The sequence below is a fragment of the Rhea pennata genome, chromosome 9 (genome assembly GCF_028389875.1).
Source record: "Rhea pennata isolate bPtePen1 chromosome 9, bPtePen1.pri, whole genome shotgun sequence".
NCBI lineage: Eukaryota > Metazoa > Chordata > Aves > Rheiformes > Rheidae > Rhea > Rhea pennata.
In genome coordinates, this window is record NC_084671.1 from 26,475,975 (window position 1) to 26,503,143 (window position 27,169).

Sequence of the window (27,169 nt, forward strand, 5' to 3'; positions counted from 1 at the left end):
CTTCTACCCACCTCCCTCCTGTTTCATTATGTCTCATTCTACAGCTTCTCTACTTGTTTTTCTGCAACCTTTCTGCTTGTTTCTGGACCCTGTCTCCTACATCCATTCCCATTCATCTGTTCCTTCAGAGCCCAACACTGTGGTCTTCCATCTTCATTTCAACGAGTTATGATAGAGGCTAATGCTTTATAATGCAAGATAGTAACCAACTCTGCATGTGATGAGTTCAAACCTTGAAAAAATCTAATTAAGTGGTAATAATAAGCTAAATGTGCAGCAGATTACCATCAACAACATAAAATCTCCTTGCTTTCATTTAAGTATCACAGAAGATAGAGAATCACAGAACCGTTGAGGCTGGAAGTGACTTCTGGAGATCGTTTAGTTGAGCCCCTCAAATCACAGCAAATGTTCATGTCTAGTCTTCATGATGTCTCCTGCAATATTGAATTTTTGAGGCTACAGCTTTGATTACAGTTCTCTGAATGCTACAGAAGAGCGTTGATTAGTTTTCACCAAAAAGGATATGTTGAAGCCCTTGCACATATGCTTGCAGCAACTGAATCTCTTTGGGCAAAACTTTATTTTATTCATCGCTAGTAGCTGAAATCAGATTAAGCAGAATTGTGACAACTCCCCCTACCCATGGTTGCAATTGTGAGTGGACTCATACAGATCACACTGTGAACCAGCAGGTTGTTCTGCAATGGTGAATTAACCTCAGCATGTCTAATGCGCACCTTTTGCTTAGCTGCCTTGGGAGCTAATACAGAGATGATCTGCAAATAAAAATACAACAGAATAATGGTAACAAGCCAAGAACAAAAGTTCACAGATACTTGGTACTCAGAAGTCATCATTTTTGTTTTATCATGCAGCGTAAAAAATAAAGCAAATTAAAGTAGATTTTAAAAAATCTTTCTTCTGTCATCCTGGGATTCAACTGTGGAGGAATCTTTGAAAGATGTCAGAAGTCTTAACACAAATGCGATCCTAAAATGTTTCTTATTAAGAGTCACATCTGAAACAACTTCACGTGCACACAGTAGAAGTAATAAGGAGATCTTTTTCATATTCATCTGAATAATAATGTTTGCTTATATATATAGAAAGAACATCTTGTACCTCTGCAGCTAACACCTTTTCTACAGTAGGGAAATTTGGCATGTTAAAATGACTATTTGCGTAATAAGTCCCTTCCATAAGCACTCGCAGGAAGGCACAGGTGACTGCACCTCCTTTGTGGTGGCCGATGTGAGCAGCTGCTGTAACAAGACGCTCCTCCAGCTGCTCTTCATAGGCTGTGCACAAAAAACAGGGAAAGTCACAGACTCCCTCATTAAATACTTCACCCTCAACAAAACCAGCATCGTGCAGATGCAACTGGCACGTGTTATGGCACCAGACTGCTGATTGCCATCACAGTTCAAGAGAAGCCTTCACCTTCCGCTCAACTTTCCTACTACACAATCCACGTTCTCCTGCTGCACCTGTCCTTTATGTTATGACTACGGGATATAGTGAATCTTGGTAGGGATGGAGACCCTTTAGCAAGTATCCTGCAGTGGAAAGTGTGCATTTCTCTGGTAGAGGTTAAGAAAACAGAAAATACGCATTTGGATACTGTGCATTTCCAACCTCTTCCAGCCACTTATGGCCACCCACAATGATGGTTGCCACCTGGAGCCCTGAGTTAGGAGGGAATATCTGCGAATTGCCTTGGGTTATCTTGGCTAATCAGCTATTCCTGACATCCATAGTTTCATTGTAAACAACACCTGAGCCTTCAGAAAGTTACAAAAATTAGGAGTTGTACCTGGGGGAAATCAATGCATTTTTGGACAATACATTCCTCCGCTCATAATATGGACTAATTGAACAGGAAAATTACAAGGAAAACAGAGAGAGGTAAAAATTTTAGCAAGTCTTTCATTCTAAAAACAAAAAGGAGGATAGCAACTAAATAATTAGCTTTGAGCAATATAGAAAATCACTGGTAGATTTAAAGAGAGTGCTTGGTCCCCGCAGACTAGAGGCCTAAGCAACATGACTTCTAACAACGTTAAAATTTTCCTCTTGCTTTTTTGGTAGTGATCAACTCTTCTTTCTTTCTTTTTTATTGTTTTCACTCTTCCTTGAGCCATTTTCTGTAAGACCCTACCTTTACTACGAAGGAAATCTATAGACTGCTGTAACATTTTAGAAAAACTCCTAACAGCTCCCTATGATGGTTTTACTGTTGACAGGACAAGTAAGCTTGCGTCAGATGCGTCAGGCTCAGGCAGGAGCCTGGCTTTTAAAAAGTCACCGTGTTCTGCAACATTACATACTGTAGCTAGATACTTGAAGCATTTTTGATAGCTAGGTCTCCATGGAAATAAGTTCACTAAGACTGCAGCTATTTTAAGACCTTAAAATAAAGGAATCAAGAAGGCTGAGGTTAGGACCTGCATCTGGGAGAAGTCAGTCAATTTTTGGACAATTCACACCCTTCACTTCATAACTTCCACTTGCACTATCTGTACTAACTTAATTGGACAGTAACACAGATTGCAGAAAAAATGTAGCAAAAGCAATGCGCCTGGTTTGGGAACAGAAAGTCTTGGGCCCAGGGCTGTCTGAGAAAGCAGCAGCTTGTATTTGGTCCCCATCAGTTTGTGTCCTGCATCATCTCTATGAACACTCACAAAAATGAACAAACAAACAATCCCATAAGCACACAACCTGTTTGTTAACCTCTAATTTGCTAATATTCACATCTGGAAAGCTCCCACAGTTGGTATATCAACTCTGTCACCTCTAGATACAGCTAGTTCTACTATAAAGAAAAGTATTATGCACTCTCATTATGTTTTTGCACCAGCCCATTTCTACCACTTTATGTCTAAGCTACTCACCTTTGAAGTCTCTCTTCTACAGAGCCCTGAGAAAGCTCTTTCAGAGTCTTCTTCTGACCATTTTCCTTTCTGACCACCTGCAAGAGGTCAGGTGGCATTCACCATCATTCCTGTCATGGAGACATGGCTCAGACTCTGTTTGGTGCTGCAAGTGATAATCCTTATCCAACTCCTGAGCCTCTGAAGAGTAAAACATTTTTTCTTCTGCAACCTTGGCAAAGACCATCTCTTCTCTGGCAATATACCTTTCTAAAGGACAGGCCAAATCAAGTATTATACATTTCCATCAGACTGTTAAGAAGTCCACTGTTCTCATGTTCTGCTCATCTGTAAATCTGGGCCAAATTTATACCATATTCCCAATTATGAGAATATTTTTGCAAGAAGCAGCTATCTTTGCTTCATGTAAAGCTGTTACTTTACAAACTTTGGGCAATATACTTTCTTTTTCACAGCTTAGAAGCCAGTGGGAAAACAGCAGCATCACAGAGAAGCTTAGCCTGTCTAATTATTGAGAGGTTAAAAACTTTTTGCAGAAAATCTGTTGTGTGTTTTCGTCTCCAAAGATACACGCACACATACAGAATTCTGTAGGAACCGATTTAGCTTTCCACACTAGTGAGAAAATTCACCTGTCCCAGGAAGGTTACTCAATGGCCGTACCAGTTCTTCTGGAATCTGAAATGGGAAAGCGAAACCCTCCCTAGGGCCAGGGAAGTACCACAGCTATTGAATTATTAGGATTACACAGGGAGGATTCTGTTGAATAGAGCAAGAAGATTGTAAGCTCATGGACTATCTTGCTGACTTGTACATTACAGAGCGAGGTGTTTCAGTAGTGGTGCCTTGAAATGCCCATCTCTACGGTAGAAAAACCTCTCTCCGCAATGGTTTGTATGTACAGATCGTCCTCTCCCACCCGTTCTCAGAAGCCTGTGCTCAGCCTCTTCTGCACCAGGAAAGCTACTGTCCATTTTCCACACGCGCACGATGGGTAACGATACCTGCTAGCAGGTGCTACAGTTTCTAAAGCGGTTGTATCCAGAGAGGGTGTGTGCACACAGACGCACGCATCCTCAGTCACAGCAGTGCAGTGGCATTGTCACAGCTTCCCTACACTCCTCCGTGCCTTCAGCATTTCTTCTGGGCAGGGACTTCTGTCTCTAGGTGACCTGGCGTAATACCGGACTAAAGCTGAATCACGTGCCAGGTAGTTCTGAATTTTCAATAAGGAATGATTAGAAAGGTGGCTATTTTATTATTTTTAAGTAATCATCATGGAAACAATAGCAAGGATCAAGTCACAAACAGGCATAGCCTCATTGTAACCACTGCATTAATACTTAACATGAATATAATAGAAATAACAAGTATGTTAACATTATTCATTCTCAGTCAATGAACAAAAGTGTACAGTAAAGTCAGCATTAATCTATTAGGAATGCTACAAAACCAGCCAGCCAGTGTCCTTCAAAAGCAGAGTCCTTGCCATAAGAGAGGCTGGAGCGACTGCTGTCCCTTCAGGCAGCTCTACTCCTAGGCTGCATATGAACCTGGCCAGTTCTCTCCCATTTCTGCATGTAGTTCTACCATTTTACTTTGTTTATTAGGGGTAAAAAAAGCACTACCTGCCAGGAAAAAAGGGCTACAGTGCCAAGGGCCAGCCCTCACACTCAGCATGAATCCACGTACGCAGCCTGGGAGCCCACACGAGGCAAAACTGGCTCCTTCGACAGTGTGTTACATTCATCAGTATCTGCTCTTCAGACTTGATTCCCTCCCTCCCCTAACTCCCTGCTGCATGGATGTGACATGCTTTTGGAGCTGTACCGCTTTCAAGATGCTTTCTTTTACATGTTCATCATTCTTTAAGAGGAATTCCGTAACTCAAAATAAAAATTCTGCTTTTGTATAAAGGGCACTCTTTAAATACACCTCTTCCATCTCCTAGTCCTTATACCGTACCTTCCTCTTCAAAGCATTTACTAATGTGTATATTTAACCATCTGCCTCTTAACAGAAGTACCAAAGTGACACTACAAAAGGCTAACTTGTATTTGTTACTGTGGTCCAGGCTCCTCTTGGTCTGAGCAACACGGGGTAAGTTTCTCAGCTAGAGCATTTTCACAATCATAAAGAGAGAGATACACTCTCAAAATAAAAGTTCCCGGTCTTTTCAGCACCAGACCAGAGGATATCAATGTGAACGTAGCAGTAATCTCCATCTTTCTTCCCATCAGGATTTCTCCTAGGGTGATATCAGCCACGTTGTTTTCACTGTAGAGAAAAGAGAAGACATCACCTTGTCTACTGCCACTTCTGTACATTTTTCTGGAGAAGAAAAAAACCACTACAGCTTGTTCCTGTGGACTCTCTTTTTGCCCCTAACTCACATATTAAACCCTCCCCTACTCCTTCTGACTTGGTGGAAAAAAAGCAGCCCAGGAAAGTAGATATTTCCTTTTCATTTTAAATAATAAAATAATAAAACCATAAACCAGTGGTGAGAGTTTCATGAAATCACTGAAATGAATGCTGTCGAGTGGCACAGCATTTACTGCTTCAACAGCAGTGTTTTTGAACAACACTGTTTTCATTTCATAAGTGCTTTCCATAGCTAACTGCTTTTAATTATCTTTTTATTAATTATGGCAAAGCAAATCTATCAGCCTATAGCATAGTTTTGTTCTGTGCCAAGCCAAGTTTTGACATTCTCAGAAATAACGCAGTATGAGTCAAATCAGCAACGAAGTAGCTGAGTCTATGCATTCCTCCTCTGGCCACCAAACTTAAAACAGTCCAGAAGAAATTAAAGCTTCGTGCAAAACTAAGGCCATGGCCAAGGCCATGGTTTCACAACGGGACGTGTTCTTCAGCAATACTGCTTTAAGACATTCCCTTGCCTCCTGCGCTCTGCAGCCCTGGCACGTTTGTGGGACAGTGCTCTGAGCCTGTTTGGGAAATACACAGCAGAGGCAGGGTGATGAAGTCAGTACTACTCTTAAGTATTTTCTACCGTGAAATCACAGTCTAATAAAACCCCCCCTGCCCTTACTCCTCTGATTCCCAGGAGAAACACACCGGTGTGGTTGTCCTGCCAACTGGCCCCTCTTCTATCCGATGCTTCCCGGAGTGAGGGAGCTCTGAACTGTCCCGATAGTCTCTGCCCTTGGAGTTCTGCATGTCCAGTACCGCCCGGCTCTTCGAGGGAAGGGGTGGCTTGTTGAGCTGACCCTGGACGCTTGAGCTGACTTCAGACCGGGGTGGCTTGATGAGTTTTTTGAGTGGCGCTGAGTTTTCCAGCGATGTAGTCACCTTTGGTTTGCCTTGAGTCTTTTCACTTGCATTTTTTTCTTCTGTTTGGCTGGAGCAGGTATAGGAGCGGAATCGCTGTGTGGGCACGAGGAAAGCTGTCGACGGCTGTTTGCTGCAGGTCTTGCTCTCCGACTCTTGTAGTTTTGTGAGATGAATGCTCTGATCATGCAGGGGTGGCTGCTCTTTTCGTGAGGCCTTGGGGTAGTCCTGCTCTTTCTTCAATGCTGCCTTCCCCTTAGAGCCCATGGAGCCATATAGCGGGTTCTCAAACATCTCTGGCTTTTGCTGTCCCTCCTCCTGCAGCAAAGGCTCTGCTGTGTTTTTCCCCAGTTCAGGTGGCCTACAGTCATCAAAGCAGTATAAAAAGAAGACTTGTAAAGAGCAGGCAAGAGGCACTTACTGATTTAAAGGGAAAATGAATAGGAAATGAGGATGGTAAAATTAAATTGAGTATGCAAAGGGGTAACAGGGTAGCCACTGAACCTGGGGAAAGAGAAGAGAATTGTGTAGGGTTCTTTTTTGCTTTGTTTAATCTTTATTCATATGATAGCTAAGAGCAGATAGACTTAGTGCTGTAAAAACTCCCTGCTGGACAACAGCAGGGAGTCAGCGTGACACCTGGCTTCTCTTTAAGCAGGTATCAGTTACTGAGCCAAACCGTGCCAAGTGCTGTGATGGCTCTGTTACATGTACAAATCTGAATTTAAATATTCATAAGAATCTTTAGATATGACGGAGAGGATTGAGATGGCTGTCCGGACAGTTAACAGAAGAGCTCACATCACCCTATATCATTTTACAAGTAGCTCAATCTCCCCTTGCTACCAATGCCACAGAGCATTCCTAGAAAAGGAGTAAAATTCCTTGATGCACCTAAATGCACAGTATATAAATAATAGCTATTTACTGTGGGGTAAGCGAAACACTGTGTGTACAGAGCTGAGCTCGTTGAATTAATAGTAATAGAAGGCTCAGAGCTGAATGAGAGTACAGCTGTGCTAAGGGACGAGGGAGGTTTGGTGGTTCTAGTACGAGTGGACCTGAACTGGCAAGGCTTTCACCTGGGGAACAGCCAAAACACTTGAACAATCAGCCGCAGTATCACTGAATGGAGCTGAATAGGGATGAGTGGCACATATTCTTGGGTGTTTCCAAATGAGCTGGACTCCTTGCTTCAAGTGATCTACCGGAGGTCTCTACATGAAGGACCAGATTGCTGAGAGCATGATAAAGAAGCGCTGTCAGGTGCCGACCAGGTTGAGGCCGTGCTTGTAGCTATGACTTCTGCAAATTCTGGCTTACAGAGTATAAATTTATCAGTGAACTTTAGCCCAGACTCAGACAAGCAGTTATCAGTATGAGTAAGAGGTCTGGAATGAGGGTGCTCATTGCACTCAAGCACAAGAACGGAGTATCCTCATCCCTTTATTATCCTTGGTAGGTAAGGGATATATTTCAATATACGGCTGAACTAAAATTTTGCATCGAGACTTGTGGCACACAGATACTAATTTCTATAGCAAGCTGGACCTTATTATAGTAGCATAGTAGAAATTCAGTTTAAGTACTCTACATGTGACATGTGAAGGAGCTCTCCTTCCCACCCAGTGGGAAGGGCTATGTCATACTCTTCCCTGTTCTTCTGTTCTTCTGTGTTACCACAGGCAGCTCTGTTGCATTCTTTTTTTTTTTTTTTTTTCTCTAGAATCCGGTTGTTAGAAAATTACACACCCATATAGTTTTTGTGTTTTTTTTTTCACAAAAGATTGAGGAGGTACTACACTAGTTTCCTTTAAGCACATGATGTCTGCTCATGACCTTCACTTATCTTCTCCTGATACCAGAGGTAAAAGGCCGAAACAACAAGCTGTACCTTGAAATCTGCATACAGATAATGAAACAGTGACTGTGCAGAACGGCGAGAGAGAAGAGGAATAGCCCCAGTGCAAAAGGCAAAGACTCACAGATGTTCTTGACTCCTAATACAAATGCTTCGGTTTACTGGAGGCTGGAGGGATGTTTTTGGAGACAGAGGCGACAAAGAGGGTGATGTGGAGGATGACTCTCTCTGTCCCATTACGGAGGTGTTCTCTTTGGGCTGCTGCTCGTAGATCCAGAGAGAAGGTGGCTGGTCTGGTGAAGGTATCTGCTTAAGCTGGCTGATTACAGAGGGTTGCTGAGAGAAAGCAACCATTCCTATGTAGCTGGGGTTGCTGATGTCTGTGGGAGTGGAGCTGCTAAAGAGAAGAAATATTGTTAGGAAGATACATGCAGAAATACATTTTTCTTCTGTCTCTCTCCCAGCTACAAGGGAGTCAGTGCCTACTCAGTGCTTTGATTCAATACTACCTACTGCGTTTTTTGTCACTGTTGCTTTAGAATAAGAGAGTAAGTGGGAGTCCTGTTAGTGCCTCCCTCCCCTGGGTCACTGCAGAGGAAGCAGCTAGGTCAAGCCCACCTCCTCCAACCCCAAATAGTTCCTGTGTCTGTGGCAGACACTTGCATTTGCAGGCTGAAGAGAATATTAGCACTCAATTTCTGTAGTCATGTATAGGACCTAACAACCCTTTTACTGGTTTCTGTCCTCAGCTGTTCAGCAGGCAGCTACAGCAGGATGGCTCCAAGCAAGAGGCAGATTATGGTGCTGGGTAGCATTGTGCAGGATAGGAATATGCTACTGGAACAAGGAAAGACATTTGGCCTTCTGAGATGCATCCATGTAGATTAGCAGACAGAAGGCAAGAAGCTGCCTGGAAAGAAATGTGCCCTGTGAAACACTGAAAGTGAAGTGAAAAGACCCAGAAGAGTCCTGTGACTCTTGGAAAGGAAATGGCAGGCAATTTGAGCACTGCTCCCCACTCTAAGCTGGCAGAGGAAAAGTAGCAAGATTACCGTAACATGTCATCCTTTCCTGGGGTGTCTGGAGAAGAGGAAGCACTCCCCCAATAGCGAGCAATGGCTGCTGCCTCTTTGGCCATTAGATGAGTAGGTTTTGATTTTCTGTTGGAAATAAAAGGGTCCTTTTTAAGACGAGGTGCAAGTAGGGTGCAGAGACCCAATCTGAGTAATGCACTCTCATCTTTTGAAGCTTTGGACCCAAAAGCATTGAGCAGACCTGACCAAAGGGCCACAAAGGCAGCTTCCCAGTGCTCACCATGCCTATTAATACCGCCCCCACAGCAAGCCCAGCTTTGCACTCCTTGAGCCAACTGCTTTACTGTAACTGACTCACCCGCTTGCCCTTTACCTGTTACTCTGATCCCAGTCTTTGTTAGGTTCTAAATTACTGATGTTCTTTGGTTTCTGCCCAGCAATTTCATCACGTTCAATCTTGACAAAGTCTGGAGGAAAAGCAAAGGCACAGAAAAGAGTGCTCTGGTGGCTTCAGATTCTGGTTCCCTAAGTTTTCCATATTACTAGTTGTATTAAGACATCTCTCTTTGTCTATCAGAATGTTAGTGAGCTACAGACCATGAGGTTTTAAACAGTGTTGTTGGTATTATATTTTCAACTGCTGATGGGTATATATCATGCTTTGTTGACATAGGAAAGACAAAGTCTGCCCTGAAATACTCACAAACAAATGCCATGATCTCCAAACCAGTTACATACAGGTCATTGTACCATCAGGCATACTACTTGTGAATGTAATGAAGCTACTCAGGTAAAATTAAGCACATTCATAAAATGTAAGGCTACACGATCCAAAGCAATTTCATTCAAACATTAATGAGTCCTGTTAGCTGACCTGTGGTAACTGGCAGTAATACACTCTTAGTTCATCCTAGTTGTGAAATAGAAGGTGTTAGGTTAATCCACCTTCATAGTGACTCAACCACTTTAAATGGTGTTATTATTCTAAGTGTTTGATGAAAAATAGTTCAAGTAAAAATGTTTAGTAAAGTATTTTCTCAAGAACAGCAACTACTTAGAATTAAACAATTCTTAATAATTGCTTTCAGAGAATAAAATTCTAGAGAAGCAAAAATTATTCAAAGATAAAACCCTAGTAGGACTTCTTTTCTTGAGACACTGGCTTCAGCAACCCACCATCAAATGGACATTTAGAAATAAATGATCAGCTGTGTCTAGCTTTATATTATGGTTTTGAAACATATGTGGTATCAAGAAAATACTATGTGAGGCACACATGGTGTTCTCCTGAACTGGAAGCAACAGAAAGCATTTCTGCTGTCTTGATACAAATGGATTGAATGCCTTCCTATTCTGTCTTTGGCAATTACAATAGCTGGTCACTCGGCACAGCTAGTATCGAGCTGACAGTCAAAAAACAATTTCTCATTTCTAAGGAAACAAACATTAACTTTTGCATTCTGAAGGCAGTAAGATGATAATACGCAAGGCTTAGGATCTGTTGGCTGAGCAAATGCTGCTTAAGAGCCTTGCACACTCTTTGCAGAAGTTCCCCAGGTGCCCGGAACGCTTTGGAACGCTGCCATACAGCCACTACAAGTGGAAATAAGATATCACAGTTCAACAAAATCAGTATCAGTGACAGACAGGGGGCTCTCTCAGTCTGTTGGATTTACTTGAATGGTGAAAAAGAAAAATGTAATTGCTGTGCCTTTCTGAAAAAACACAGGTATACTCCTGAGAATGAATGAGCGGTATTTACATCTTTGTAGTCAGCATCAAAAGCTCTTGACTATTTGGAACCAAAAGCACTGCGAGGGTAAATTTCAATTCATTGACAATCACGATGCCTTTATCAAGAAGGAAACACTCTGGAGTGACCATTACAGGGATGATCCAGTTTCTTACCATACAGTTTCTCTCTCTGCTTTCCTTGTGATGTCTGTAACTTGATTTCACCTTGGAAGACCCCAGTTTTCTCACCATGATGTGTCAAAATAGTGTGGATAGGAACTAAGGATTCTGTTGCTTCTATTCGCAGCGCAATGCAGCCTTCACCTAGAAGACAAGGAATAAGTCTGGAACTGAGAAACAAAGCACTGAAGTCCATTTCTCCTGTCAGTCATATACTATCACCGTGCAGACAGGGCTGAGCTTACTGGAGAGAATCTGCTTTGGATCACAGTAAGGACTGTAAAATCTCTTGAGAAATAAGGGACATTCATTTTATTTCTTCACATATGTGAGAAGTATTTGGGCATTTCAGGCATCAGTAGGTGACTACAGAGTTCTGAGTTTCCATTACTTGTAAGAAAAACGTGAACCTGTAACTGCCATTTCAGTTAATGGGATTTCAGCAAGGAGCCTTCTCTGAACAAGGACTGCAGTCCCTGACTGATTAAAATTTGGAAGCAAGAAGCACTGACAATGAATTCTCTGTAGCCAGAAGAAATGCTTCAAGGAAGTGCAACTGAAGCAGGATTTACATGTCCTGAATAAACCCATTTAAACAGACCGACTCCTCATTTAATTCTAGCAGAGTACTTCCTTTTTAAGTCGCTGCTCTTTTAGGGCTGGTGAAGCTTACACAGATGAGACCTCTACTTCACAGTCCTCTATTCATCATTACCTCATAAAATATTGCCCATAATGTATTTTTGTATGTATTCAGTTGTAAATCAGAATTCAGAGCATCATAGATGTTCAGTCTGTAATAGTTACCTCTGCTCTCTCCCACTCTTTCAGTCATTTGGAAAAATCAAAGTAGATTTTGACTCATCCAGAACTTCAGAGCTAAATACTTACCGTAAGATTCATCACTGTCTGATGACTTAATGCTGATCAGTATGTGTTGATCCAGTAGGTATTCTGGGTCTGAAATAATTGGAGTCAGCTGCAAAGACAAGTTCATGGGGGTCAGCACAGTTGGAGGTCTATGTGAGCAAAGTTCTCCCTTTCTGCCTCAATCTAGAATGGTCAAAACTCAGCTGGACAGGCCCTCAACCCCAGCCTCTCCATCACTGATGGAGTTTGGAGGTCGATGGTAGAAGGCGACACACTTTTTAGAGACTCACACTCTCCTATCCAGCATGACAGAGGATGCTACAAATCTATCGAACTGCAGCTTTTTCCTGCAGTGCAGTACTGAAAATTGCTCTAGAAGGATGTGGTCTGGACTCTGATTACAGTCTGTTCCAAAGAGCTGTTTGGCTGTTGTTACAATGACTTACTGTAGAGTGTTTCCCCGGGCTATCTGTATATGGCATTCTTTCCAGAGTCAGCAGTTCTTCTTTGGGCTATTTGGAAAGGTACTGACATGTACATTTGCTCCAGACCCAAGAGCTCTGATAGTTCTTCCCTGCCCACCATGCCAGGAAATGGAGAACAGCTCCCATCTAAAGGGCAGGACTTGTCTCTGACCCTGAAGCATAGAATACTACTGCTGACCACTGATGGTCTTTTTAACACACGTGAAAAATATTTATTTAACTTTTCTCAGAAATAGCAAGAAGAAACTTTGTTTTACAAGGTAAAGAAACCTTGGGACAGAATTACTCCTTATGCTGTTTTACCTTCCATCTAAAACACAACCCAGGCCAGTTCAAAAGATTTATCAGCATAATTATGTTCACTAGAATATTTAGTGAGGTGAGAAAAGGTGAGAAAAAAGCCACACTCTTGAGTAACATAATCATGTGAGAAAAATTCCCAATACAGACATAAGTATACTAGCAAGAAAGTCCTTTCCTTCTTATAACATACTCCATTTAGCTTAAACCTATCCTGCATCCTTATGAACTCTTAGAAGAGCAAACAAGACCACAACTCCATTCCTGCAACTAGTATTTATATGAGCAAAAGACTTTCATGTTGCTTATGGGATACAAGTGGAAGACTTCCCTTCCATATGGATATGGAAACATTGTCCCAGTTTACCTTTGGAAGAGCATCAACGAACTTTACCACAAGTTCCCCTTCGTTCCCATCCTCATTTTCTCCTTCCTGGCTCTTTACAAAAGCTACAAAGTGATGAGAAAGGAGTTCATCAGAAGAGAGACAGCAAGAACTTGGCTACAAATCCCTTTTCAGATAGTAGATCTCCAAAAGACCTAAAATTATTTTCCCACTTGGACACAAGTTTTAGAAGTATTAAGATGTTTAAGGCCTGAGCTTTGGGTGAGTGTTTACACAGTAAATTTACAAGTGATCTTACTGGGGCATTGTTAAGTGATTTTATTTTACAGTTAAATTTGGCACTGAAAAGCTCAGTGCATGCATGGACTGGAGGATAAGAACATGACAGCTCTTCCTACGCCACTCAAGATAGCACACTTTTGAAATTCTAATTTAAGATTCGTAATACACTGTTTCCATAGAAATTTATGCAAATTTTGATACAGCCAAAAAATAATCTTTTATGGAACTGTCTTTGACACAGCTCTCTGACATGCGATAATGTGATGAAGCATACACCAAAGGCACGCTGTCCCACTTACAGGAGCAGTCCTGTGATGGGGAATCGCTTAAAAAAAACACAGCAAGGGCATGTAGGCTCACATTACATAAACAGCTGAGACTCAGCCCTGCAGCACAGGGACAGGGAGTAAATTCCGTAGCACTGATACACAGTCTCATTTACAGAATCATCTCACCATACTTCCTTTCACTTTAAGTTGATCCTCTGATTTATGCTTTTCAAACCAAGGGAAGGAAATAATTTTTATCAGTATAATGCACATCTTTTATTTTGAAAGCACCTAGTCACTTGCAACGGGCATGATTAGAAATTTCATCAATCATTTGCTAAGTAGAGATTTTTTATGTGATATGCAAAAACAACACAGGTTGCTCTTCAGAGAAAGAGATGATGAGATTGCCAAACAAGATGGAAGATACAACACAGTGTTACACATCTAAGCAACAATTACAGCTAAATAGCTGTGTCGTTTGGATTGTATTTCTGACAGTGTAAGATGACTTGCAAACTACAACAGATTTTTAGGACATCCCCCTTTTTTTGCAGTCAAACAAATAACCTGCACAGCTGTTTATTTAGATCAAAGCAAGAGGATGGGAAGCTGATCCAAACAAACAGGGAAGTTTGACAGAAAGAATAAGGACAGGCAGAGCCATACTTTCCAAGCAGCTGGAGTGGAACTCGATGTAGAATTTAGTCTGGGACTTGGTCTTCAGGGTTGCGTAGCAATGCAGAAACTCTATCTCCCCATGGGAGTCTGTGTACTTCGAATCTAGGAAGGAGGAGAGGAAACGATTATGTTTGCAGCGGGAGATAAACAGAGGGCATTTGTAAGTGGGCTTTTTAAGAAGTTAGCTTTTTCTTTCAGCCTATGCAACTCATTGCATTTTATATCCACAGGGGAAGACAGTGCACTTGCCCTCGGTCTGACTAACCATTCTTTGAAACAAACTGCGAGGTGACTCCGACTTCAAAGGTAGTGAAGACGGGGCTGTGGTCACTTGTCATGATGTCAGTGGTGCAGCCTGCCAACGAGAGAGGAAGGATAGTTACTGCCCTGTGCTGCTGCCGTGCTCCAGTGAGATCACTGTAATAGAAATATTACTCGGTAGTTTTCCGAAAACATAACTGTCGCTGTGGTAACTGTCTCTAGTCAAAGGTGTTTCTGCATAATCTTTTGTTAGTACACAGGAATATCACTATTTTGTAAAAACACATGAAGTTTGGTTATGGGACATAACTCTACCTGTCCCTTTTGCAAGCAATTCTCAATGTTAGATTTGCCCAGTATAAAAAGCATTTGCATGATTCCTGGTTAACCTCTGCAATGTGCACAGCTAATTAAAGCTCTAATAAGGCAAGAAATTGTGTAGGAAAACACTAGTGCTACTTCTGTGCTACAGGGTAGCTCATGGCATAAGATGCACAGTGGGGTGAGCAAGGTCTTGACTTTATCTAAGCATACACTGACTTCCAGAAGGGCCAGTGCACTAAACAGAACAGTGTTTGAAGGCAGAGGCCAGACTTTCTAGATGTGCTTATTTATTCACACATCACATCATCACATCGTAATATGCTCTCTGATCAGATCAGTCCATCCTATCCCTCAGGAGACTTCTAATAGCCCTCTTCTCACTCCCATGCATAGGAAATCATCAGCGTTATATTCAGTTGTTTGGATGTTGACATAGTCAATGAAATTTCAGGAACTAATAAGGGCATATTTTTTTAAAGAGGTTTTGGGGTCCCCCCCCCTTCTCAGCACAGCACTTTTGTGAAGCTTCTTCTCTGTAAGAAGGGGAGCGGGCAAGCCTTCTGGGTACCACACAGTCCTCCTGGAATATGAGTTGATAGAAGAGGGTCTGCCCTGCCACCACCATCAAGTGAGGAGCTCCTGGTGGTAGCTGCACAGGAAAAGAGGGTTGTCTTGCCTAAAAGTAACTGGCATCAAGTGACCCTGCAGTGAGGCTAGAAGCTGGAAAGCTACAGCTGTTTAAGGGGTATTCTGCACATAAAAGAATAACAAAATGAATTTCCATCATTGCAAGGTTACAGGCAGAGAGATTTGGCTCCTGTCTGCCTGGTTTAACATCAGGTCCCTCTATGCTGAGTCCTACAGACTCTGCTCTGAATCATTTCCGTTTCATACTGATTGCTTTGCTATCTACAATCTGTTATCTACCCACCATAGGACTGACACACAACGTGCACCATGGGGTATGATTTCCAGAGCACTCGATCACACCAGGATGGTAAATTGTACTTCATCTGCAAACCAAAGAAGAACTGATGTCAAGAAGAAGGGAAAGGACCAGTGCACAAGAAGAGCAAGAAATTCACTTGCCCAAGCACCATGTATTTGCGCCAAATCTTTTTGCATTGACTCCACTCAAAACACTACCGGAGAGAAAGTGGAGAGATTGGTTTAGGTCACTGTTGTCTGCAGCAGTTACTTTGCCTGCTCTGGCATACATTTCTGAAAGGAAAGAGCTGGTAATCAGTTTTCACCTACCCCTGTAGCTTTCTGCTTGGTGTAAGCATACTTCTCCCGGGTACCTCTTTCAAAACGGTAGGTTGGAGCAAAAGTTATCTCTTCTTCCTCTAAAACAGACAGATAGCTCAGTTACAGTTTGGCCCTTTGAGAACTCTGAACTGGGCAAGACAGTCATTGCTCTGTACACCCTGTTCTGCAACATCAGCTCTGGCACAGGAAGTTGCTAGCAAATGGGAGAGGAACCTGCTGAAGAAATTCAGAATCTTACCGAACTGCAGAAACACCTTTTGGTCCTTTCTCTCTATGAGAAGCTGGTCGAAAGCCAGCAACTCCGGATACTGCTGCTGCCTGATCTTCTGGATAATATTCTCTGCTTCCTGCCAACAGGGAAACAGCAGAGCTGCAGATGATGCAAAACCTTCGTATAAATACTCTCTCACTGGTAAGCCAGCAAATGCTTCTGAACTGCTTCACAAAGCCATACTCCTTGTCACTTCTCAACTTTTCCATTCACTGAAAAGCCCTAATTTTTGCTGCATAGTTGGATGTTTGTCTATCAAAATTGGTGTCAAAATCTCTACACATTCCTTACATGAGCATGCACGCACACACACGCAACTACCAGATCCCCATCAACATCAGACTTGCTGTTGTCTCCCACCCACTGAGGCCTATTCAATTTTTATTACGGCTTGCCTATTTTGAGCCACTGTAAACTAACCAAATAGAGCAGAACGGCAATCTCTAGATCTAGCTGTTCAGAGACAGATGCTCGCTCACAGTGGGAAGTAGGATTGTGGAGATTTGGGGAAGTGATGATGCCTGGAGAAAGAAAAGGTGCCAGATGGTGTTCCTGCTATGCCCTGGGTCCGTTAATTCTTGGAGTGGGCAAAGAGGATTGCCTTACTCTCCCTCAAATGGTGTTACACTTTTGTCTTGGGGATCCTCTCTGCCTCCCCTCTCATGCCAATTTTTATGCCATGTTGCCCTGGATCAAAAAAAGATAGCGCTTCTGTCTCTCCATGGATTCAAGTAGATTCCCTCACCGTTGGGGGCTGTTCCACACGATAGTTCAAGTCTCCCAGCCAGAAAAGATGAGTAAAGCGATGAGTGATGTTGAATGGACTTAACTTCTTATCTCCAAGTGTCAGGAAGCGAAGGATATTTGTGTAGTTCTGGTTGCGTCTGTCAAGACAACAAACATCTGCCTGGCATACTAAATTACTACGCAATTTCTAGGTGTCTGGTTTGGCAGGAACCAATCTGGCTCAACATCTAAAAGAGAGCAGACTGGAAGCTGAGAACCTGCCACGCTTGCTCTACACTGCACCGACGGAGACGAGCCTAGGGAACACGCTCGGCACCCCCAGGTGAACCAATGCAGCAGGGGTGCAGCCAGGTGAAGGAGTGGGGTTGGCGCAGGTGCATGTGGGCCAGCACAGGCTGCCGCTCACAGGCTGCAGCACACGTCACATACAGCCCTGGGAGCTTGTGGGACAGGAGGGCAGCCCTCCGTGAGGAGGGGACAGCCACATTTGCAGCAGCTCCTGACTGCTCTGCCTTGGGTGTCAGACTGTTTCCACCTGAACTGAAGGAGTCAAAAGCTGTCCTACAGCCACCTTGGTCACTTCCTGGGGTTGTGCTCTTCTGAGCTGCATTTCCTAGAAGCCCGACATCAGTTTTCAGTTTTCATCAGCAAATACACAGCTAGATTTTGACAGCTATTCCAGGCACTGGGAAATACTTTCATAGATGCTAATTCCCTCAGTGGCAAAGACCCCATGCAGAAATCCCATGCCATCTGTTTTCTGGGTCCTGGTCAAGGACAGACAGCAAAGCCAACCTTTCCATTGCAGCTCCTCTTTGCTTTTAGACAGTTCCTTGCAACCACTCCAGCTCCTCCCAGAGTATGTGCTGATCTCCCACTAATGTCAGGATCTTTGCCTTCCAGTCCTGTTCTGCACAGAACCTGTCTAGACCACGGAAACTCTTTTACAGCTGAGTGTACAGAATTAGCCACCCGGGTGATATTTCCATGCCCCACACCCTTCCTCTGGGTAACTCCTTATGGCATGCTCCACCAGGCAGGACTGTTCTCAGCTGTGCCCTCGTGCACATCACAGCTCCCATGCTGACAGCACTTCCCAACTGAGAAGGCAGACCATCTCTTTCAGCACATTATTCCTGGAGAAGGGGAAAAGCCTTCCAGCATCTCTCCAAACACTGTAAATCAAGGAATGGTATTCCTCACGTACTGGGCTTGCATGACAGGTCACACAAGTATTGGGCAAGATATTTACGCTTGGCTCTGAAATCATTTTGCCATCTATTTCACCTGTCTGTGTTATGGCTGTACAGCAGAAGTCACTCATTTACATGGTGACAGAATGAGTAGAGTCTTTGGCACGTGTTGCCCTCCCAGGAGACATTTAATAGAATTTTATTGCCATGACGGCATGCTTGTGACCCTCGAGTGGGCCCTCCTTCCAAGTATGGCCTAGAAAACTCCAGCCCAGGCCAACATCCTTTTCTGAGAGGAGTGGATGTATTTTACCTGTGTTTCTTTTCGCTTCCTGAAGTCAAATGGCTGTTAACAAAGCCAAAGGAGGTTCCATTAAACATGAACGACACCCCCACAGCTCCTTTATTACCTGGAAAAAGAGAAGCCAAAAATGTCAAGAAATCAATCTAGCTCCAAGCTGAGTCTAGGAAAGACAATAAAGCAACTAGCACATCTAAGTGAAGTGGAGAATGGAGAAGAGAAATAAATTGACTTAATCAGCACAGAAAGAATTAGTAATTACAGTACAGAATGTGGTAACACATTTCCTAAAGGATGCTAAAAAATTAGCTCAAGTGAAAGAATTGCAATTTCTTCTGAAACCCAAGAAAGAGCAATTCAACAGCCAGTTGAAGGCCTTTGCTAGAAATGTATATATGAGCTGAGTATACACACAAATGGATTTCCTCTCTTACAGGGCAAGATACAATCAGTGCCGGTGGGATACAACTTAAGTAACACTAGTGTCACACAACTGTAGTCAAAGGAGTCTTGTAGAGACAGTTGTTTCATTCCTAGAGACTGTGTAGGCACAGACTTAACAGATCTCAGTCCTTTGGACCAGACTGGATCTGTTTCCTCACCTAGTGTGTTTGCGATGCCTGTCTTCACGTTGTCTGTGCAGATGTGGCTGATCCGGTTCTCATGTTCTGGCTTGGCCAGCACAACAATCCTAATGTTCCAGAGAGTGTGGATTGCTATCTGAAGGATGAGAAGGCTAGAGGTTATATTTCTGCCCAGACCTGCAAGCTGTGCCTTCCTGCTTCCTTCAGGAAGCTCCAGCCTTCCTGACTCCTTCTCCAGTATTTTTCCTACGCAAATTTTCTTACTGTGCTCAGGACCTGCTCTCAGTTATTTTAATCAAAGGTGGGAGGAAGGACCTGGCTATTTTCTGGTGCTATTTTCTAGTTAATCCTTGGATTGTCTTGCTTGCACAAAATGTTTCCCAATCACCAGGAGAGACTTTAATATAAGCCCTGCTCCCCTGTGGCCTTTCAGATATGTTTAGATTTTTATCTTGACATCACTGAAACTCAGTAATGGCCAAAGCTGGCCTTAATAGAGCTTAGGTTTTTTTATGATTGTGCCCATGGGCTGTTACACCCTAATTTAGAAATGCAATAGCCGAGGCTGAGATCTAGGTTACAGAGTTTTACAATCACATTCTTTATGAAGGACATTCACATGGTCAAAGCATCACCACCATCTGAGTCAGGGGTTCAGCATCTTTCCTTTGCTCCCAGCCAGGCAGGCAGGGGAGCTGCATGGCAGGGTCCATGTTGGGCAGTGGGGAGGGCACTGTCCATAGCAATATGCCCATCTAGCCAGCTCTGGGGTGGGGCCGGGGGGGGGGGGAGCGGATCTTGGAGTCCACAAACACATTCAGTTCGTTCTCCCTCAAACAAGGCGATGACAAGAAGAGGAGGGAAGGGGAGGAGTTGTGGCAAAAGGCCATTTAATGCTCTCTCTTTTTTTGCACCAGATATGCTCGCCTCATATCTCTGAGTTATGTGCAAACAGCTGGAAAACCCCCTCACCACTTTGAAGCTGATACTGGTGATTTCCTGCAGGGACTGCCTCAGAGTCTCCAGCCATTCCTTCTCCCCTTGGGGATCCTCCTGCGTGCCAATTACATAGATGTCATGGGGAATGTAGTCAGCAGTGTCATCCCGGGTCTTCCCCTGCCCCTTGGAAAGAAACCAGGAGGTGATCTTCTTTGGGGGAGGTGCAGCACCTTTTATTAACAAATCCAACACCAAGGTAAGTCAGAGTATGTTCAGTCAAACCCAGGATACAGACAACCCACTTACTTGCACACATAGGGGGACAGAAATAATAGGCTTTGTATTCATTATGTCCTGTATCAGTGTGCCACTGCCTTTACCCCTTTACGGTTGGTGAGGACAGATAGTTCAGTGTGCAGTGGCCGAACCAGACCTTTCTCCCAAAATGTGAAAAGTAGTTTTAATTCCACTGTCCTCAACTATTCCTTGCCCCCATCTCTGAAGATCCCAGATACTCAGTTCTATTCCCAGGCTGGATACAAACAGTATTGGCAAGTGTCTGGAGGGATGCCCGTGTCAGAAATGAGCCCATACCCATATTCCAGGTCCCAATGAAGATGGTGATCATATCAGGCTCTGGTTGCTCGGAGTGTTTATTCTTCATCTGCTGCAGGAGCTGGCAGAACCCTTCTCTCTTCTAACAGGGAGGAGCAGAGACAATTAATGAGCTGATTAACTCCACCAACCCGACCTCTGGAAAAACTAGCTGAACCGGGAAGCACGCTTGAAGGGCAGATCAGCTCTCCACTAGCCTGAAGCCTTCAAAGAGGCTGCCCTTCCTGCGGTACTTAGGCACTTAGGTTGTGCATTAATTTAAATAATATGCTGAGCTAGTCAGAAGAAAACCTAGACTTTCCTCTTGTTTCTATGTACCTTTCTGCAACTGCCCTTTCTTCAGACTCTTTCCTGCCTCTCTCACTGCTTGCTGACATGCTGTCCTCCTGCCTCCGTGACAGCACCTGGATGTATTTGCCCTCTCCAGCATCTTCTTTTACACAGTACACTTGTTTATTTCCTGGCTGTTTGCAGAGCAAAGGGGAAATTTCACTACTGAAAAGCCAGCCACCATCCTTCAGCAGTTTCTCTTTCTCCGAAGGAACACCCTTCTCCCACCCAGGTACCTGTTTCAGGTTAGTAGGAAGGAAATGCTGCGTATGTACCTTGGAATCAGAAAAAACATATTCCTTCCGCTGCGTTTTTTCTTTTTCTGTTTCCAGCACAATCACCAGTTTGTTAGGGACCTTCTGTGACTTGATAAGCTGCAAGACTAAGCAGAGACTGAGTGTCATGAGCCGAAGTCACTGAAACTAGAATCCCACTAAAACTAACAGGACGCTGTGCTCAGGTTCAAGAGCTGTACAGTCTTCTACATCTGAAGCTTCCATTGCCCTGCATAGCTACTAGCGTTGCTTAGTCCTGCTCTCCATCGGAATACATTCGGGCTCTGAAACGCAGAACGCCCCCAAAAGTCCTCCTGTCTGGAGTTTTGGTCCATATCAAGCCCTGCAGTCTGAAGTGTAGCCTTGACTTCCTACAGGCAATCTCTCCTCTCCGTACCCTGAGCCACCTACGTATATTCCTTCTCTGTCTGTAAAAGAGCAGACAAAACCTCATTTGATGGTAAAGGTGATTCCTCCTTATCTGAAATAGCAGCGAAGCAATTATGAAAAACAGCTGGAGGAAGCCACTGATGAAAGGTAATTTTTTCAGTCACTGCCAGCATTAGGTCATTTTCCAAGAGCAGAGAGGCGCAGAGGGCGCAGAGCACAGTCTACTCTTTGCTAAATCCTAATGTGTTTGGCAGTGGGATTCCTAGAAGAGTTAGGGAAAAAAAAAACAAAACTCAGTAGAAATCTTAAGAGAGTTGCCAGTCCAGGGACTTCACAGAGACAAAGGGAAACTGTTTGAACTGGGCCTTCACAGATCAAAACTAGCATTGCTCATCAGTAAAGTTACTGATTCACATGTAAAAACAAAAATCAAGAGGAATTTCACTGAAGAATGTTACTGAAACTGAATATCTGGCTTTTTACCATCAAAAGCCATCACTGAAGTTAAGCTGTTCCTGCAAAATGTTTCCTGTGACATTGCACTTCAGTAGAAAATGGGTTTATTGCAACCAGCTCTAAGGAAAATCTTCTACCAAGACTTGCTCCTTTCCTTGCATTTACCCCAGTATTGATTTCCTGCTTTCTGCAGACTGCTTTGGGGTAGGCAGTCAAGACTGGCTGGAGGCTCACGCAACACCTGGGGCCTGGCAGACACATCCGTGCTCTGCACCAAACCTTGCACCCCTGGGCCAGAGGGAACCCCTCCCCATCATCCATGAGACTAAGAGTCTAGTCCAGCATTTGTGACCTTAAGCATCTTACTTTTCTTGTGAGTATAAAACTTGTCTTCTGGACCATCCTTAGCTCTCTTGATAATCAGTTTTCCCATTTCCACATCAACTTTGAGATGTATTTTTGAGAAAATTCCTAGGGAGTCTGCTTTCACCTATCAGAAAACAGAGAATTTTCATAAGCCAACTTCTACACTTCTGTCACATGTATTACGAAAAGCAACACTTGACTGGATTCATGGACACATATCATCATTGCCAATCTCACTAGGCATCTCTTAAACATTTGCACTGTGCTAAACAACATCCAGGAATAGCTGTGATATCTCTGTGATAGCAGAGCAGAGTTCCCAGGAAGTGAGACACCAAGACATATTTGTGTTTACTGTCCTTCCACATTGTGATAAGCTTCGTTAAATGAGTAATATTTACCTCAAAGGTGACAGGGGGGATGAGGGAGCGCCGGTGTGTTGAATCAGGGCCTTCAATCAACAGTGTTTTCACCTGTAAAAGAATTCAGGCATACAGATTTGTATTTGGTGATGCCACACTACATTGGAGTAATAAAGGCAGAGCAGAGAAGTCTTTTTGTGGCAGAGAACTGCCCCGATGATGAACAAGAGGCATAAGATGAGTGTAACTAGAGGCAAAAGAAGATGACAAGGTAATATAAAATAGCTATAAAACACTACCTTTTCTTCAATGGAGGACAGCAAAGAAATCAGCTGATTGAGTTTCAATACAATATTGACTGGACTAGCTTCACCAAGCATCTGATATCCACGACATAGAAACAGAGAGAGAGAGAGAGATGCATAATTACCAAACACATAGAGCCTGGTCTGGAAGCGCCGCAGTCTCACCCCACGCACACCCCTCACACAGAGCAAGCAGCAGCAGTGCTGCCTCTGCCATTCCGACCTGAAATGGGCAGCACAAGAGCACAGAGCACGGCTGAACATGCAGAAATACGGGTGCGTGGAAGGGCACATGTGCAAACCTTGTCTGTAGGTTAGCAGCAGCTAGACATGCAAAGGAGTTAGCTTGCTGCTTAGAGGACAGGTTTGTATCACTAGGTCCAGGGCTCAAGACACAGAAGTCCTGGACTGCTGTTTTGCGGGGCTCCAGGCAGGAAGAGGTAGGTCATGGGACTCTGGTGGGCTGGGAGAAGGAAGAGTTTGGCAGGGAAACATACTGGCCTGAAGCTTATGGAAAGACAAATGTGCAGTTCCGGCCGACAGGCTGAGGGAAGACGGGAGGATAAAAGTCTAGGGCAGGTTGCACCTTTCTTGGGGGGCAGAAAGGGGAAGCAGGCAGAGAGGACTATTGGGTAACCAAAACTAGATGGGGAGATGCAACTCACTATGTGCCCTCTGCACTGAAGCCAGAAAGGTTAAAAAGAACAAACGTGGTGACTGACCACCTAAACCCCACCAGTGCCAGCTGCAGAACAAGAAGAGAGCAGAGCCTCCCCACTGCCCTTTCCTGTGCAGACGATCACTCACATTCTTCTTTGCTCTCCTTTCCCACCTTCCGGCTGACTTACTTGTGAGCGCTGATGGATCCCAGGGTGCAGCTGCTGTTCAAACACCCTCTGGATAGACTCCAGAGATGGGAGAGTCCGAGAGGCTTCACTGGGAACAGAGACATGGCAGAGTCTAAGGCTGTGGTTGGGTCTCTGGGTAGGTTGGCACTTGGCCTCTTTGGACAAAGCAGTGCAGCAGTGACTACAGGCATATGTCCCCACCAGGGCCTGCTCTCACCATGCACTGTGCTCTTCTCCCCTGCCACTTACCCCCGTCTCAGCTGGTGAAACAGGAGGTGAGAGCGTTTCTCTGGTGCTTCAGTGCAGCATGCCTTAGCTGTACTGCTGGTGAAGGCAACTTTGAGTTAGGCCCCTGACTTTGCCTTGTTGAGGCACAGACCTACTTCTAGTTTTGCTTTGGAGATAGTAACTTCTTAAATCTCCCTGGAATGATTTTCCTGTCTGGACCAAACCAAAGAACACTCTAAAACCAGCATCAAGCCAACTATGCCAACTCATAGATCAAAGCATGCTCAAAAATCTCAAACCCAGCAAAGTTTGGTGCCTATGAATGCCCCAGCAGCCCAGAGCGGCTTTGTTTAGCACAGTCCCTGCAGTTGCAGGATGCTGGGGATGCTGGGCAAAGAGGAAATTAATTTCTAGACTTTTCAGCTCACATGACAGAGAGGGGGTGGAAGAGCAAGCCTTTAATCTCTTGAACTGGAACCTCTTGCAGGTTACAATGAGATTCCTTTAACATTTCCAAATTAGATTCCACAGGATGCTCATTTGTCAAAACGCTGCTGTATGAATTTGGCACAGAAGCAGCACTCTGCTAATGACAAGACTTATCACGGAAAGAGCAGCCAGGGAGTGCAGGTCAAAAGGAAGGTGATGGTGGGGAGCCGTGCTAGGATGCTTGCACTGTGCCTTGTCAACAGTGGCTATTAATGATTTCCCTCACTTTCCTCAGTCTGAATGGACCGGATTTTACTCTCTGCTTATTGGGGAAATCGCTCCAAAGTGAAAGTATGTCTGATAGTCTTAAGATTAGATATTTGTCTAGGTGCTGAACCACGGGTGATTAATTGCCTAAATTATGCACTCATGCTTGAAATCTCACTCTAAGAGACTCGCCACAGGGCACATACAAGTATAAGATACCAGTAGGAATCTGGATTTGCTGAACTTGGTACCTTTTATACCACAATTCGGCTTTGGATCAACTAGGGCAAATCTTGCTGCAGATGGCTGTGGCCCCAGACCCAAGACTCCCATTATTTTTCTGTAGCCATGGAGTCAGGCCCCACGAGGTTGCAAGGCAGCTGCAGGAGCATTAGGTGAAGTTCAGTTTGAAAAGAGTAACAGGATATTTTCCGTGACACAGACTGCAAGACATACGACCCATCTCTCAAAAACACAGAGTGGCAGCTGCCTGAACCAGTTCCGAAAAGATTTCTCATGGGAAAACTGCCCTCTATTTACTGCACAGTGCAATCTGTAAAATGCACGTCAGGCTGGGGGAAGAGCATCTGCAGGCGTTCAAACTCAATGAAACCACAAAGTGTTTTAACTGCATTTTAACTCCTTTTGTTTTCTTCTCTTGACAGTACAAAGGAAATAGATGTAGTGACCTTCATCGAAGTGTCAGAAACCTCTGTGTCCACATAGGATTGCACAAGTGTGCAAGTGCACTTGAAAAAGCTGCTTTAAAGGCTCTGTGCGGAAATTATCTAGACAGGGAGAATAAACAAGAGCATGCAGAGCTGTGATCAATGACCAAACCATGGCTTCAGAGACCAGCAAGCTGAATAGGTCGCTGAATAGGTTTCACTTAAAGCTGGTAGGAAACTGAGCAAAGTCCACTCACACGGGTAGTCCCCGCTCCGGCTGCACTGGCACCGAGCTCCCCACAGCGCCCCCCCCACCCCCTGCTTCACAGCCCCTAGAGGATGCCCATGACTAGGGCAATTCTCGTATGCCAACCTTTTCTAGCAGTGAATGGTCACAGAAGCACTCATGAGCTGCGTAAGTCTCTGCGTTGTTTCATTTTTAGTACACGAGCTGCCAAAGCGACTAGCCTCCGCCAGCAGCAGTTGTCCTGTCCCCTGGGCTCCCACAAGAAGTAAAGGGGCGAGGGGACGGGATCACGGCACGTTGCGCTCCCCGCCTGCCGCAGCCTGGCTGTGCTAGAGCCCCTCAGTCCAAAAAGGCCTGCACCTGCATGTGCTGCAAAAGGGATGCATTGCTCACAAACAGCTGGTCCAACTCTTCCCCCTCCCCCATGGTGTGCTTTAAGCTATTTTCTTCTCTCCTAATGGTTGCATACTGCAACTGAGCATCCGTGGAGGTTGTAGAGGCTCCATCCTTGCAGACATTCCAAAGCCAACTGGACACGGTCTGGTACCTGCTCATGGTAACCCTGCTTGAGCAGATAGTTGGACCAGATGGTCTCTGAAGGTGTCTATCAACCCCAAGCACTGTGTGATTCTGTGAACCACTGCTGCAAAGGAACAGCTCCAGTACATGTCCTCTCTACCCTGCCAACACTGGCAGTCTCTGCCTACCTGCAGTCTGATACTGAAACAGAGGTGAGTCAACCAAAGGGCAGGGGGATGCCTAGCTTTCACAGTCACAGCAGCATCTTCTGGGTGTGAGAGTAACCCTGAAAGACGGCACTGCTGGGCTCTGGGAAGAAGCCAGAACACAGCACCGCACAAAGACTCACATTCACAGAAATCAGCACGCCTCACCAAGAGCCAGGGCTAGCTCGGCCATGGCTACTGTCCACATGCACGCTCTGAACCCACAGAAGTAACAGCTCAAAGGAGCTTAGACTCAAGTGAAAGGGCTCCAACTGTGTCAGTAACAATTTGTGTTGGTTTTCTGCCTATTCCCAAATATTGTAAAAATAATGAAATTGAATATTGTTAAGAAAAACAGGACTCAGCCATGGAGAAGCAACCAATGAACTACCTGCACATTCAGCTGGAATCTCTGTACAGCCTGAAGAAAGCTGAGGTAAATAAAAACTAAATTTAGGCAATGCCACTGACTAAATTTGAGTTCAGCAGTCTGATCAGGGAAGTAAGCTAAAATGCACACAGTCTCAGAGATTCAG

General features: G+C 44.3%; 1 protein-coding gene across 3 annotated transcripts in view; it reads right to left on the reverse strand.

The window, feature by feature from the left end:
- Positions 1-4,150: 4,150 nt before the first annotated feature.
- Positions 4,151-27,169, reverse strand: part of INPP5D (inositol polyphosphate-5-phosphatase D) — a 53,450-nt gene continuing 30,431 nt past the window's right edge. Inside the window, exons 6-28 of one of the 3 annotated variants that reach the window (XM_062582352.1) lie at positions 24,070-24,157; positions 23,216-23,296; positions 22,956-23,027; positions 22,555-22,678; positions 21,343-21,449; positions 20,717-20,819; positions 20,156-20,352; positions 19,202-19,319; positions 18,612-18,708; positions 17,104-17,242; positions 16,326-16,434; positions 16,076-16,164; positions 15,750-15,831; positions 14,499-14,588; positions 14,222-14,335; positions 13,023-13,105; positions 11,892-11,979; positions 10,995-11,144; positions 9,460-9,553; positions 9,105-9,212; positions 8,177-8,446; positions 5,979-6,552; positions 4,151-5,174 (exon numbers count right to left, since the gene is read on the reverse strand). In XM_062582352.1, the coding sequence (XP_062438336.1) occupies positions 5,172-5,174; positions 5,979-6,552; positions 8,177-8,446; positions 9,105-9,212; positions 9,460-9,553; positions 10,995-11,144; positions 11,892-11,979; positions 13,023-13,105; positions 14,222-14,335; positions 14,499-14,588; positions 15,750-15,831; positions 16,076-16,164; positions 16,326-16,434; positions 17,104-17,242; positions 18,612-18,708; positions 19,202-19,319; positions 20,156-20,352; positions 20,717-20,819; positions 21,343-21,449; positions 22,555-22,678; positions 22,956-23,027; positions 23,216-23,296; positions 24,070-24,157 (2,980 nt within the window). In that variant the 3' untranslated portion in view covers positions 4,151-5,171. Of the gene's footprint in view, positions 5,175-5,978; positions 6,553-8,176; positions 8,450-9,104; positions 9,213-9,459; positions 9,554-10,994; positions 11,145-11,891; positions 11,980-13,022; positions 13,106-14,221; positions 14,336-14,498; positions 14,589-15,749; positions 15,832-16,075; positions 16,165-16,325; positions 16,435-17,103; positions 17,243-18,611; positions 18,709-19,201; positions 19,320-20,155; positions 20,353-20,716; positions 20,820-21,342; positions 21,450-22,554; positions 22,679-22,955; positions 23,028-23,215; positions 23,297-24,069; positions 24,158-27,169 lie in introns of all 3 variants that reach the window. The other 2 variants (XM_062582351.1, XM_062582354.1) reach the window with 2 other exon arrangements.